This window comes from Triturus cristatus, chromosome 10 (assembly GCF_964204655.1).
Source record: "Triturus cristatus chromosome 10, aTriCri1.1, whole genome shotgun sequence".
Lineage (NCBI taxonomy): Eukaryota > Metazoa > Chordata > Amphibia > Caudata > Salamandridae > Triturus > Triturus cristatus.
In genome coordinates, this window is record NC_140593.1 from 218118067 (window position 1) to 218133859 (window position 15793).

A 15793-nucleotide genomic window follows, 5' to 3' on the forward strand; every position below is an offset into this window, starting at 1 on the left:
TGCGCCAGGTAAACTCTTACACAACTCCAGGGGAGTGTGTTTCCCTTTAGGGGGGGTGGGGGGGGCGGACTCCCCCGGAAGTATTGGGTTGCCAGGCACAGGTCCGGCCTATGGGTACAGATCCTGGGTTGGAGGACCAGGTTCAGGGTATCCCACCTGACCTGGAGGAAGGGGCAACGTTTAACAGTGCTCTTACCAGTTTGCCTTCTGGGGGTACCGCTCCAGGTGGAAGGGTGCAGAGCCCCAAGGAGGAGGACCGGGTGTGGGAGAGCCCACCCCAGTCCTGTGTCCAGCCTCAGGGTACAAACTCTGGGCTGGTGTACCAGTTGCAGGATAGCACTCCTGAACTGGTGGGCAAATTGTACAGGGCACCTGCCTCAGGTGCCCTGACAATTCTGGAAGGCGGGTACTGCTCCATGTGGGAGGGTGCAGAACCCCAGGAAGGAGAACCGGGTGTGAGAGAGCCCCTCCCCCGTCCCATGTCCACCCTCCGGGTAAAGACTCTGGGCTGGTGGGTTAGTAGTGCAAGGATGCCATTCCTGACTTTGCAGGAGGGAGAGTGGACAAAAGGTGCCAGGCACCTGGGCTTACCGCCCCCCCCCCCCCCCCAACTTTCTGATGCAGTGTATGTACAAGGTAGGACAAGTACTGATGTGTGTAACATGTCCTGATATTGAAATACTGCCAATTTTGTTTTTCATTATTGAAGGGCTATTTTGCCCCATAGGACGGTTTGGGAAATACTTTGGAACATTTCACAAGCATATCTTGGAAAAACTTAGGTTTAGGCTCTCAGAACTCAGAATTTAATAACATATTTTACTAAAGATGGTTTTTAAATTGTGTGTTTGAAAATGCGACTTTTAGAAAGTAGGCATTTTCTTGTTTAACCATTCTGTGTGCCTCTGCCTGTTTGTGTATTGACTTGGTTTTGGAGTGACAGGGGCTGGGGAGGTGCATTCTCTCAGACAGCCACCGGGGTGTGGGGCGGGGGGGTTGATGTGTGTAATGCCTTTCCTGAATGAGTCAGGACTGGGCTGAATAGACCTGGACTGCATTCAGAGTAGGGGGGAGGAGTTCTCACAAGCACCGGAATACGCCCGGTCTGCATTTAGAGTGGTGGGAGGAGATTTCCCTTGCACCTGAATAGGGCCTGTCAGCCTTACACAATGTTGTCTCCACCTGCTGCCAGGCAGCTGCACCAGAGAGGACAGAACTGGTTTGGACTGGGCTCAGAGACACTTGCACAAAGAGAACAAAGACATTTTGGGGTATAAGTATTAGACCTAAAACCTCTGAACATTAGACCATTTCTGGAATCGAGAGGAACCTTTGCCAAGGAGAAGAGCTGGAGAAACAGAGGAGCAGTACTGCCCTTGCTGTGTGTCTGGGGTTGGGCTGCAGTTGCTTTTTTCTGCCAAAAAAAGGAAAAGGACTTTGCTGTGTGCTGTGTCCCCTGCTTGAGGAAAGTCTCCAAGGGCTTGAGTAGAGCTTGCCTCCTGTTTTGAAGTCTCAGGAGAACAAAGACTTGACCCCTAGCTCCCCTGAACTTCCTTGCTGTGAGTTCTGACCTGCCAGGAGTGCCTGTGACTGTGTGGGGCCTCTGGAGGTTGTTTCTGCTGCTGGGAGCTGGAACGTAACGCAACAGTTTTTCTGATGCAACGCCGTGGTGCGAGAAGAATCTCCCTGCAGCGCCGCTGCTGAAACCGACGCAGCGCTTGGCGCCGCTGCGAGAATGGATGCATCGAGGGAACGCGGCAGGAGAAGAATCTCCCTGCAGCGCCGTGCCGCTGCTGAAACCGACCCAGCGCCTGTTGCCGCTGCAGGAATCGATGCATCGAGGGATCGCGGCAGAAGAAATCGATGCAGCGCCGCTCGACACCGCTGCATCGTTTGCCAACGCATTTTGGATTTCCAGTTGTCGTCCCTGTGTGGCACGTTTCCCCCAACGCATCACCCGTGGATCGGAGTCGTCTCAGAATCGACACATCGCTTCCCCCTACAGACCGGACCTGACACACCGCTCTCCTGTGTCCAGCTGAACTGTTACATTGCATCCACGAAGGTCTCAGTAATTGACGCATCTTTGTTTTTTGACGCTTCCCATTCCTGCGGCTGTTTGGCTTGGTAAATTTTGTTGCAACAACAGGTACTTTGCAAGAAATCACACATCCATAGTTTTCTATGGACTCAGTTGCTAACACCTTTTGAAAGTCATTTTTCTTAATACCTGTATGTTGAATTTTTGTGGTTTTGGTCTTGTTTAGTTTAGATAAAGATAGTTTATTTTTCTAAACCAATGTGGTGTCCATTTGTGGAGTTATCACTGTGTTACTGTGAGTGTTGGTAAAAATACTTTACACATTGTCTTTGGGATAAGCCTGTATGCTTGTGCCAAGCTTCCAAGGGGGTGAGGAGGGGTTATCTAGAGTGTGTATCCCCCATACCCTGACTAGAAGCAAGGGTCCCTATGTGGACAAAGGTGCCTAGCTTTGCCAACTAGAGACCCCCATTTCTAACACCATGTCGCTCCTATTTAGGAGGGCCAACCCCTCTGGAGCGCAGTTGGATCCTACAGGTTTGGCAGGTGCCCCCACTAAATTCTCCCCAGCGAGTTTGCCCTCCGAGCCAGTCAGGCATTTTGGATCTGTTTCTGGATTCGGATCTGCTCTTGTTGTGTGGCCTCAACCACCTCTGGAGCCCGTCCCAGTGCCACCATTCCCGGGGCTGTTGGCACCCCTGACCCCAAACCGATAGGCCCTGTAGGGAATACAAAAGGTGTGGATATGAGAATCCTAATGGTTATCCAGACTTCTTGGAAGAGCCCGAGGAAAGCTAGTATGAGGAACTGGCAGATGGCAGTGGACTGGACACCTCCCCAGACAGTGGCCTAGTCTCTCCTCCTAGTGTGGCTATGGAGGAATTGGCTTCATTTGCCATGGTGGTGAGGATGATGGCTGAGGGGCCACTTACTCTGCCATTGGTGGAGGTCACAACAAACATCTTAACAGAGGTGCTTTAGCCAGGAGTTGCCCCCACAGATCCTGTTCTTCTTTTTAATGAAACCCTCACAGATGTCCTACTCTGGGCATCGGCCGAACCCTGTATAGGCGCTCCTATGCACAGGACAATTGCCACCACCACTGCCCCGCTCCTGGGAATCCATCCACTCTCGCCCAGCACCCTACCCCGGAGAGCCTATTCATCCATGCCTCCAGATCCAAAGTCAATCCTGGCACATTTCCTAACACTAAAATGATGTGTACAAACTTTGTCACATACTTCAAGGTGCACTACTCATGCCAGTAAGATGCAATTGAACAAAACCTTTTTCAAATGATTCTTCATTTTTAATTTATTGCGATATATCTTATTGTTTGAATGCGCAAATAATTATCAACTACGATGACAGCTATGTAAACCATTGATCTTCAACATTTCTTGTGTCATATAAAATGTTCATATTACATTCTTCACATTGAATAGAATGTACAATGAAGCAAATAACAGAGTCTCCAATGCCATGCTCCCAATGCATTTCGAGAAATCCCTTTGTCAGGGGAACTCTACAAAAAACCAATAATACACATATTCAAACATACAGTAAAATAAGAGGTTCATGAACAAAATATGCTATTCCATCACCAGGGACGTTCTCACTGCTGAAATTGTGAGGTTACGTGATGACCGGTAGGATTTGATTCTGTTTTAGAGGCGTCTTGAGCATATTGACCGGTAGGATTTGATTCTGTTTTAGAGGCGTCTTGAGCATATTGGCATGCATCCTTTTACATGGGTGACAGTATGTGAAGTGGTGGCACGCTGGGTTTGGATTTTTGGCAACACGTACATTTTGTCATCTATAAGGTTAAGCATGGCAATGGTTGCAAACGTGGTGCACCTTGAAGTATGTGACAGTTTGTACACATCATTTTGGAGTTAGCTTCCTGACAGGACCAGGTCAGGTTGCAAGGTAGCACACAATAGATACAATTTGTTTAACCACATAGCAACTTTATGCCATAGACTACGAAGGTGTGCAGGCTATATCCATTGTTTGAAGCATACCTTCCCTAACACACCACCGGATAGGGAATTCAAGAGGCTGAATACCTTTGGCAAAAGGATCTTCTCTTCTACCAGCCTTGCACTGTGGTCAGTAAACACTGTGTGCCTCTTGTGCGACAGACTCTCAAACTTTGTGGGAATACCGACCCAAGACCAGCCCATGGTCTTGGAGGAGGCCCCAGCCATTTTGTCCCAGGCTATCACCGATGGAAGGGGTACTGCAAATGTAATTATCTGCTGCAGACTGCATACAACTGACTCAGTATGTAGAGCAGTTGTTTCATCAGTGGCCCTCTGTCGCCACGCCTGGTTGTAAGTCTACTGGCTTTTCAGGGTTTGTCCAGGCATCTCTTATGGACATGCACTTCGATAGCACTTGCATGTTTGGTGATAAGGCCGAGTCAAACACTTTAAGGACAGCAGGGACACTGCTTAGTCACTAGAACTCTCCATGGCCCTGAGTCAGCCCCACTCTGTCTTTCGCCCCTTTCAGAGTTTACCAACTGTGTCCATTCCTGTCCAGCCCACACAGCCAACAGGCTCCCCAATCCTTTTGTGTCCATCAGCGTGGTTCCCACAAGCCCCAAGGGACCCAAGGCCAGAGACCTGCCCAGTCTGCCAACTCACAGGTAGCAGCAGCCACCAAACCCCTCTCTCCATCCTGAGAAACTGGTCAGTGGCAGGATCCGGCACCACCTGCCACAATGGCAGCCTGTAACCTTGTACAAATGGGCGCGTCAAATAGTTCCGCGGGACTACACTCTCCTTTTCACTGAAACCCTGATGTCGATGGCACCATTCTCTGACCGGCAGATGGAGGACTACCTCTCCCTGCTGCGGCAGGAAGTGCAGTCTCTATTTGCCAAAGAGGATCCAGGCATTCTAAGTAGGTTGCGTTTGCAGTTTCCGCTACTTTCTGGTGCCAAAGAAGAATGGAGGCCTACCCCCTATACTAAAGCTGCACACTGGCAACTACTTCCTGAAAAAAGAGAAGTTTAAGATGCTCACATTGGCTCAGGCCCTGTCTGCCTTGGAGCTGGAAACTGGATGGTAGCGTTGGACTTGTAGGATGCTTATTTCCATATATCCAGCCTGCTGACCCCCAGACACTGCCTGCAGTTCACATTGGGCCATGAGCACTTTCAGTTTGCTGTGCTTCCCTTTGGTCTTACTAGCACCTCTGAGGTGTTCACAAACGTGATGGCGATGGTTGCAATCCATTGCAGAAGTCAGGGGTTCCAGTCATCCCCTACCTCAATGACTGGCTGTTGAAGGCAGGACTGCCCCAGGCAGTTGTCAACCCCCTCCATTCTACGGCGGACCTCCGGCATTTGCTGGGGTTCACAATCAAAGTGCCGAAGTCACACTTGACTCTTTCTTAGACTCTCCCTGTCATTGGAGCTATTTTGAGCACAGTGCCGTTTCAGGCCTATCCTCTGGAGTGGAGAGTCCAATATATTAAGGCTATGATTCCAATGTTTCAGCCTCAATTGTGGATTTCAGTGAGACTGACTCTGAAGCTGCTGGGCTACCTGCATCCTGCTAGTACAACATGCCCACTCACATATGCATGCTCTGCAGTGGGACCTGAAGTCCTAGTGGGCACAGCATCAGGGGAATCTCTCAGACCTGGTCCAGATATCGTCAGGAGCTGTAAAAGATCTGCAGCAGCAACTGAAGAACTGCAATTTGGTCAGCGGTAGGCTGCTCTCCCTTCCCCACCCAGATCGGACTATGGTGACAGATACGTCACTCCTGGGTCGAGACAGCCATCTGGCAGAGGTGGCGATCATAGGACGTTGGTCTCTGGCAGACTCTCACCTCTACATAAACCTGTCGAAGTTCAGAGCGATTTGACTGGCAATAAAAGCCTTTCTTCCTTCCATCAAAGCAGTGTTGATTCAAGTTTTCATAGACACCACTGCCATGTGGTATTGCAATACGCGGGGCGCTGTGGGGTCATACATCCAATGTCAAGAGGCCATGATACTCTCTGGACAGGCTGGAACATGAGTACTTACGCCTGTTCATAAAACATCTGGTGGGCTTTGAATGTCACAGTGGATGAACTCAGCCGTTGATGCCTTGCAGATCATGAATGGTGTCTCCATCCAGAGGTGGTGCAAGGTCTCTTCAGTGCCTGGGGAGAACCTTGGTTAGATCAGTGCGCCACCGCAGAGAAGGTGCAATAGCAGGGACCTGCACCTGAGCCTGCTCACGCTCTGCCTTCATGCATGCAGATTGAATGGCAGCAGATGACAGTCATAGACCTTACTGCAGAAGCCTACAAAGTCATTGTGGCAGGCAGGCATCCCTCAACTAAACCTTTAAATGTCTGCCATAGGAACAGGTTTGTGGCCTGGTACACTACCAAACATGATGATCCTCTCTCTGCACCCTTGTCAGAAATGTTATTGTTTGTTTCATCGTTAGCTCGGCAAGGCTTTGCTTTGGGCACATTTTAAGGTTATCTTTCGGCCATATCGACTTTCGTGCGGTTTCCGGATCAGCGCTCCCTGTTCAAATCACCTTTTGTCACTTGTTTCCTGGAAGCTCTTTCCTTCCTGGGTTCTTATTGTTACATCTCTTTCTGGTATAGGACTATTGCTTCCGTGTTATAAGAAAGGGGGATATGTAGTATCCTACTCATGTTCTTGTCATGCCCTTTACTCCCCCTGCTCAGCCAACATGTTTGTGTGTGCCCTGCTCGGAATGTTAGAGTGATGATGCGATTGGAATGTTGGGTGCCTGAGAGGTTTGGAGTGACAGTTGAGAATGGGCTGAGCAGCAAGCAGGCTGCTCCTGGTGGGGCTGCTCTACAGTACTCAACTACCTGCTGGACTGGAACTATCTACATGTAACTATCTGAAATAAAACATCTTTAACTACATCCTTCCTGCATGTACCTTCTTTACATCAGACTTCAACACATTTCTTGCAACACACTTCATTATACCCCAATATGAACTCAATTTGGTTTTAACATTTTTGCTGTGCTCGAGCCTACGCATAGTTGCCCTATACGTCTCCTAACCATCAAAAGACAGAACTGCAAATGTCAGTGCAGATGATCAACTTTAAAACCCTTTAAACAAGCACTGATCAGCACCGCTCATTGAGGAATGCTTGGTGACACCAAAGAGATGATTTTCGTTCTGGAAAAGTGTTGAATGTTTGGAACATCTCACCATGAGCTTGGAAGTACTTTAAGCAAAGTAAAGCAAAGCATGTGGAGCCAAGTTTTGTTTTTCAGTGTTTACTAATCAATTGCATGGTGAAGATATTTAGAGGCCCCACCTCAACCTGTTACTGCCAATCCCTTAGTCCATACTTAAGCTTTACACAGTTGCTGTGTAGAGTTTAGGAATTAAGATGCACCAATGAAACCCAGTAAGGCTGAAACCGGTCTGGGCTTGGCTATTTTCCTCTGGAGGAGAACCTACCTGGCAGTCCAGACTGGATGGTTCCTCCAGGAGCTGGACCAGACTGCTTTGCTTTTAACGTTTCTCTATTTATAGTGGCATAGTGAAATGCACTGGAATTCGGCCCAAGCGATCAACAATGGCAGAGGTTTATTTAAACATTACTTTATTGTATGTTGAGGTTCAGCATATGACTCATGTGCCTATAAGGATTTACATTTGTGAATTTCTCCTTGCATGATACACCAGCACTGCTTCGGGCATCATCTTTACAGATATGTAATTGCTGCTTTGTGAATAAAGGCAATCGGAAGTAGATGTCTTGTGGGAGTGTGGACTATCAGTGTATTGTTAAATAGTAACAGTAAGACTAGCATATACCATATTTCTCTTTATGTAATGTCTATGCCCTTGTGTTTTCATTTAGTATATGCCATGTTATTATTAGAAAAACGTAATTAAATAATTTGGATTATAAAAGTAATTGTGCTCTTGGCCAAAAACTATTCTTTAACGCATTTGCTGAGGTGGAGGCTACCAAGATGGTCGGTTTAATATGGATCTGTAAGCCATCCCTCAGAGATATGCAAGAGTTGACACCGGAAGTTTTCATTTGTAGGTTTCTTCAGTATTTAGCAAAAATGCATGCTCTTTGAACACCAGGGCGTCATATGTATATTATGGCTGTACTAGAAGTACATTACTTCATGTGTTTGTCTAAGAGCCTCCTGTTTTATTCATGTGGTGTGTATAGGAACAAACTAAAGGACAGCTCTTGCATGCCATTTACTTTAAAGATGGCACCAGTTATTCCAGTAGTGGAATATACAAACTATTTGCTTTTCAGTAAAACAAAAATAGGACATTTGACAACTTACTATAGTTGAATATTTTTAAGTGACTCTTTAGTAATACTGTTAAAATACTATGATAGGTTGTAAATTCATTTTGGAATAATTTACCCACAATCTGTTTAGGGGCACCCCCATTCCCACCAGAATCTTTTGATCGAATTCTTCTCGATGCTCCTTGCAGTGGTCTAGGACAAAGACCAAACATGGCTTGTGCATGGACACTAAGGGAAGTTACATCATATCCACCGTTGCAGCGCAAACTTTTTACTGTGGTATGTATTTTGTCAAATAAAATCAATTACCAGGATAAAATGTGCTATTCACCAACTCTCTTGCTTCTTATCAGAGGGGAACGTTTTGAGCAATGTGCAAATAAATTATAGTCCTCATAGTCTGCAATTAGTTATAGAGGATGAATAGGATGATGAATATGATAAAGTTTGTTTATGGTGGAGCCCCAAAACATCTTAGACATAGATGTTTTAGGAAAATTATCTGACAAGTAATCTGCAAGCTGCTGTTCTTTGACATACCATACATAATATGTTCTGTTTGGATGGTAACGTCCCTTGCATGCTATACAGTCATGTTCACCTGCCCTGAGTTTTCGACTTCATGTACCGGTTACACTGGTTTTTGATTTAGGGCCCTTGCACATTAATCGAGTGTGCTCACAGAGTACTAGACCGGACCCTTGACAAGAATGAAGCCTGTGTGTGTTCTGTGGCCTGGAGATATACACTAAGCTCCCCCTCACTTTCAGGCAGTGGGCTACTGTTCTTATTGTGGGTTTAGCACATAGATAGGATGTCCTGTTTATATTTTTGGTGAATTTCAGTGATGTGTATTCTCAGTGTTTTTCAGACCTTTTCAAAATAGTGTCTATTCTCTTGCCTAACCTCCAAAATAGACAAAAACTGTGTTTTTCCAGTGTTTATAAAACAATGCAGTAAGTACAAAAGTAATGCAGTAGTGTAATCAAATTGGTTGAATGGACTTATTACCTCTTGCGCTCACTCTGTCAGTACGATTTCTTACTGGACTATCGATGGATTTAAAAAGTTAGAGTGCTATATTCAAATGGTTTAATAAACAAATTCCAGGGCATGGCCATCTACTCCTTACTCTGCATTATGACCTCATAGGGTTGGCCAACCTAGACAACAGCATATTATCTTGTGAAACCTCTTGAATTATACCAGGCTATTTTGTAGCCGTGCGCTCTAAGGCACCTGAAATGATATGCCATAAGCATACTTGCCACTGCGTTTCTGCTCTGTTTGCTTGACTGCATGAAGGTGGTTCAGCTGTTGTGCGGACATTCATAGCTGCCAAGTGTCACCATGAGAAATCTTTCACTTTAAGTTCGCATTATAAGTATATGCTCAAAAACCCCCAGCAGTAAATTTAAGTTGGGTAAACAGTCAGTGTAAGTAAAAAGCCTCTTTTTGTATGGTCACCCTCAGGTATTTTGACGGATCCTGATGGTTTTTCAACTCTTAGAGTGCACTGAGGCCTGCTAATCAGATAATCCGTTCCTGTGCCCTGTCCCTTAAGTATGATGATTTGGCTGAACCCACTTGGAAATGGCTAGCTTACTTGTAAGTCCCTAATATATGGTCCCTGGTACACAGGGTATGTAAGTTAGAGGGGCACCCCAGCGATTACAGCACTGGTTGTGCCACCCTGGAGGTCCCCCAAGTAAAATGAGTCCCCCTTTTCAGAATTACTCATAATTTGAGGTTTACTAGGTCTGGCCTTCAAATTATCTCAACCCACTGTTGCTTACGTTTCTTCGATAATTTTTGCTAATTCGCAATCCTTTTGTCCCGGAGCAAAATTATTGACTTGCTTGTGTATAGCCAACTCTGTTGCTTCTCCTTTAATGTTACTGAACATAATGGCGGACACTGTGGCAAAATTGCCAATCAGTTTCATCCCCAAATGGTAGGCAGAGGCTTCCCCATACTCATTTTGGATCTTTTTAAGCACCTCTGACAAAACAGCTAATGAGGGTGTTTCATGAGTTCTGGTATATACTGCAGGAAAGACTGTTCCCCAAGTGACGCAGTCTTCCACAGGGAGAGCCATCCCCATTGGCAAGCATATGGTAAGAATTCCATGTTTTTCCTGGGGTCCCATATGGGGAAACACTGCTTCAAGCGGACTTGTTTTTTGTGCAATCCAGAATGCAATCTTCTCCTGTCTGATGGGAATTTTACCCATGACAGCATTGATAGTCTATGGACTAATTCCTGGTGTTGACAATTGTGATGTGCAGCTTGAGCAGTCCTCACAGGATTGACTGTCATTGTGCGCATGACAAACTGGGTCAGACATCCATATATGTGAACTAGACCCGCATATAGTCTTCGTAACGGTGCTGCTGTCATATTAGCTACTTTTGGGTGTACTGTGTATCCGGCTAAGACTGGCCATGTTGCTCCCTCATTGCTAAGGGCACCTAGTCTAACTTCTTCTGTAATGTGTGGTAGTGCTCCTACAAACCAATTTCTGTGTTCTTTAATGGTATCTCTAGTGCTTTGTAAGCTGTATAGTTATTTGGAACGTCAGCTGTAGTGTAGATGTGAAACAACTTTGTTCAGTCGTCTGCTGCTGGGAATATAAACCATGAATAGACTCTCTCAATCCTAAATGCTTGTCGAGCCTAAAGCACGAAGGTAACATCCCCACCTGTAAGTGTGCGATCATGTTATAGCAGCTTCTGAGTAACCTTATATCTGCAGTTCTCAGTTATGTTAATGTGCTGCTGGGTCAGCCATAAGAATATGTGGAATTCAGAGAGGGTAGCACTATGGCTTATCCTTTGAAACGTTCTCCTTTGAACTACCTACAGCCAATACATGAGGTTTACTTACTTAGCTGAGAAGGATATGTTCCCTAACACCAAGGACATCGCCTGTTAGTACATGAATAGGGGTCTTTTGGGTATACAAAAGAATCCTCCCAGGCAATCCATGAAATAAGAGCCCAACCTAGAAAGTTGGCGGCGCCATGTTGTATGGCTTGTACCTCTCCAGTAACGCTGCGCGTTTGTTGGACAACATAGACGTCAGGATTGTGCCAGACTGATTCCGTGCACATCCTCAGGATATGTTGGCCTATAGTCCTGCTAGCCCACCATGAACCATCTGCACCCCTAACCTTACAGGGTAACAAATGTGTGTTCAACCTTATAACATAACAACCCTGATCCACTAAGGAAATCGTGGTAACAGATCTAGTACCTGTTCGTTTGGACTCTCATGCATACCAAAAGAAATACACAAGAAATAGTCAGCAAGGCATTTTTAATATTTATTGAAGCATTGTGACTCTTGTATAAAATAAGTGTGCTGTGATAATGAGTAGAATGAAACAAATTAGTGTAATTAGCATTATAAGAATAGTGTAAAAGATGGACAATTCCACCATTGTGCTAAAACAGTCAATCAAGTGGCTTGTAAAGTGCGACTACTAACCCTGGAGCGTCTCAAGGAACTAGGGGGAGGGTGTATATATGCAGTGAATATATGCTGGCATATGAATACTGTGTATAGTGTACTCCTACCTAGTGCTCCCTAATCTAGTCTTGTCTAGGGTGGGTGATCAGTCAAATCCCTGCCGGGTGATCTAACTCCCCATTACCTGCAGGAAAGTGTCATCAGGCTTTCCGGCTTGGTGTAGAGCTGGACATCCATTGTGTTGGTACACAGAAATCAGCTGACCTGGAATTACAGCATGCAGTGACCTCACAGTGTCAGCTGAGTGCTCCTCTGTCTTAAACAAGGAAGTGTTTCTGTGTATATATAATAAACAGCACCCATTTGGCCATGTCGAAACCCCAGTCAGGCCACAATTGTTTGATAGCTTTGTCGCCTACCGAACAATAACCATGACATTTGCGCAGTGATCTTTATGCCTTGTACTTAATGTTCAAGGTGTCATGATAGTATGCCTACAAAATGGAAATGTAAGCAATGCTGATTCAGAGAATGTTCTCCTGCATTGTTAGGCATGCAAATGTATGTCGAAAAGTCATTGTGTGTAAAAGAGAAGGCAACTTCAGAAAGTTGAGCATGTTAATGGTGGTGTTACTTATCGCGCCTATTCTGACCATGTGACACCACCTTGCTACCTTTAATACTCCTGTGCCTCTCAGGCACACATGGATCCTGTCCCACGAGACAGCTTTCTGCCCTCCTGGAAAGAGATGCCAAAAACTCTCAGGAAGGAGGAAAAATGATGAATTGCAGACCATGGAGGTGTTACCTCCCTCCTGCAGAAAGCCACTTGGGTGTTAGCCCCAAAAGGCAGTCTACAAAGGAGAAGCCGCCTATGAAGGGCTGATGTGTCACACTAGGGAGGAGGGAAGCCCCATTGTTTATGCAGACAGGCTGGCAAGGGGAGCAGAGAGGGAAAACCAGTTGCCAAACGGGTTTCCCCTTGGGCATGTAGACCTGAGGTAGCCACACCCCAGGGGTGGGCCAGTGAGGTCTGAACACTGACAGGAGGGGTCTTACCATCTTGGGACTTGGCAGAATCGTGCATCCTGGCATAGCCAGATGCCACTGCCACACTCCACAAGAAGTGGTCACCAGGTAGGAGGGAACCTGGTAGCCCATTGGCAACTGACCACATCCTGCCCTGAGGGCATTTCCCAAGCATTAAAGGGGCAACTCTGGCACCAAGACCTCAGACCTCTACGACTAAAAGGACCAAAGGAAGCACCAAGAGACCAGCAAAGAGAGGCTGCATAAAAGACTGCTGCACCTGCTACACCTGGTGGTTTGTGAAGGAAGGGACTGTGCCTTCCGTGTCCTGCTCAAGACGAAGCTGTTTCCAGAACCAAGCAAAGCCAAGAGACTACCAGGGCCAGCTAGCTGGCCTCCTGCTTGCTGGACAGGGACAGCCCAAAGACTTCAAATCACTTCAACCACTGCTGTGTAGCACCAAAGACCAAGATCCAATGTACAGTGTTGCACCCGAGTTCGCTGTGTCCAGGAGTGCTGTCGGACAATCGCTGGGACCCTCGGATGACGAGGAATGATTGGCCTGTGACTGCAACTTCGAGTGACTGTCCAGGGGCAACTGGGCTTTGGCCTGACCAGAGAAGATGTTGTGGGGCGTCGACCCAGCAGCCAGGAGTTCTGCACTATTTTTGTAGACTGAGGAGCACCTGCAGGAAGACCCCTTTGACCTTGTCACATCCACAGCATCCTGAGAGCATCTTTAGCTTTTTTCATCCCGTGCATCAGGACCCCTCCATAGAAATCTATTGCAACTTGGATCAAGTGCCTGGAAATGCTTGAGGACTGCTTTTCTGTGGAGGTAACTGTTTCTAAGGACCTTGCTGGTCCTCCTGACTAGCTCCCTGCTGGAATTGGTCGCACAAAGTATTTCTACCCGACCACATTGACACTACCCAAGTTTTCCTTGAAAAGTTTCTAAGTGTCGAATTTGTTTAATTTGCTAAGGCTTATTTGCGGTTGAGTGAAAATGTGTTAATTTATTAATTCTTGTAAAATCTATATCTCTGGAAAACTTCTGTGTGTCTTTTTCGTTCTGGTGTGTAAATTTATATAAAATATAGCCTAGATTTATAAATTGGTGTATGATTTCTTGAGTGTCATGTCACTTTCTTCCTCACTTGTTTTGGTGCTTGTGAGAAACTGGGTTGTTGACTGGGTCCTGGTCAAGCAGCAGCCAGAATCATTGTCAACCCTAAATTAACCTGGGTTTAACCCTCTGGTAGCTTGGCACAGAGCACTCCGGCTTAACTTAGAGGCCATGTATAAAGTGTCATGTGAAACACTTCAAACAGAATTAAAGTGAAAAACGTCACACAAAAACAATCCTGCAGCAAGTTAGAAATATAAAACTTTATTTAATAAAAATAACAAGAACAAAACGACAAAAATCCAATTAGTAGAAACAGCTATTCAATTTTAAATTTTTTAGTGGAGATAGTGCCAAAACGCGCAAAGGGCTGACTGTGGTTATCCAGTTGCTCTGGACAACGACAAAGTCTCAAATTCAGGCTGACTGTGATGGAGTGCATTCTGACCACAGGAACCCAGTTAGGCTTGCTGAACAAAGTACCTTAAATCCTGGTTTTTGGAGTGTTGTGATTATTCGCATTGAAGATGCATTGCGCAGCCAAAACGATGCATTTGTTCGGGTCCAAGATGCTATGAGGCTACTATGCAAGGGCCTGCGTCTTTGTAGAGGACCTCTTCGACGGGGCTTGTGATGGGAAATCCGGCGTAGAAGATGCGACATGCAGTCAGGGTGATGTGTTGGTTCCGCTGGATCCACAGAGGCTGGCAGAGCAACTTAAGCCCATTTCCAAGGGACCAGGACAGGGGTGGCACCCCTTGGCAGGGTAGAGTCACAGATAGCAAGGTGCAGATGCAAGGTTGTTGGAAACCTTTACATCCTTGAAACTTTAGATAAAGAGGCCAGCCAACTAGCACTTGGAATCTAATGGGTTCTAGGTTCAAGAGATCAATCAATCAATCACAACATTTGTAAAGCGCGCTTCTCACCCGGAAGGGTCTCAAGGCGCTGGGGGGGGGGGGGGGAGGGGTACATTACTGCTCGAACAGCCAGGTCTTGAGCTGCTTCCTGAAGGAGAGATTGTCTTGGGTTAGCCGAAGGTGGATGGGGAGGGAGTTCCAAGTCTTGGCTGCCAGGTAGGAGAAGGATCTTCCTCCGGCGGTGGCTCTGCGGATGCGTGGTACGGTGGCGAGGACGTGGCTGGTTGATCGTAGCTGGCGGGTGGGCGTGTAGAAGGTCATGCGGTCGTTGAGGTACTTGGGGCCCAGGTCATGGAGAGCCTTGTGTGCGTGGGTGAGGAGTCTGAACGTGATTATCTTGCTGACGGGGAGCCAGTGCAGGTCTCTCAGGTGTCCGGTGATGTGGTTTTGTCGGGGGAGGCTTTCTGGATGCGTTGGAGTCTTTTTTGAAGTTTGGCTGTGGTTCCGGCGTAGAGGGTGTTCCCGTAGTCCAGTCGGCTGGTGACGAGTGCCTGGGTAACGGTCTTCTTGGTTTCTGTGGGGATCCATCTGAAGATCTTGCGGAGCATGCGCAGGGTGTTGGAGCATGATGAGGAGACGGCGTTGACTTGTCTGGTCATCGAGAGGGAGGAGTCCAGGATGAAGCCCAGGTTGCGCGCGTGGTCCGTTGGTTTGGGAGTGGTGCCCAGGGCAGGGGGCCACCAGGAATCGTCCCAGGCGGAGGGGGATGATCCCAGGATGAGGACTTCCGTCTTGTCTGAGTTCAGTTTCAGGCGGCTGTTCATCATCCACTCGGCGACGTCTTTCATCCCTTCCTGTAGGCTGGCTCTGGCGGTAGCGGGGTCGTTGGTGAGGGAGAGGATCAGTTGGGTGTCGTCGGCGTAGGAGATGATGTTGAGGTTGTGTTGGCGTGCGATGGCTGCGAGGGGGC

The 15793-nt window shown here is 46.9% G+C and overlaps 1 protein-coding gene across 2 annotated transcripts in view; it reads left to right on the top strand.

Moving 5' to 3' along the window:
• Positions 1-15793, top strand: part of NSUN6 (NOP2/Sun RNA methyltransferase 6) — a 125726-nt gene that overhangs the window by 89686 nt on the left and 20247 nt on the right. For both annotated transcript variants that reach the window (XM_085630830.1, XM_085630829.1), the window contains one exon: positions 8468-8616. In XM_085630830.1, the coding sequence (XP_085486956.1) occupies positions 8468-8616 (149 nt within the window). The remainder of the gene's footprint in view (positions 1-8467; positions 8617-15793) is intronic.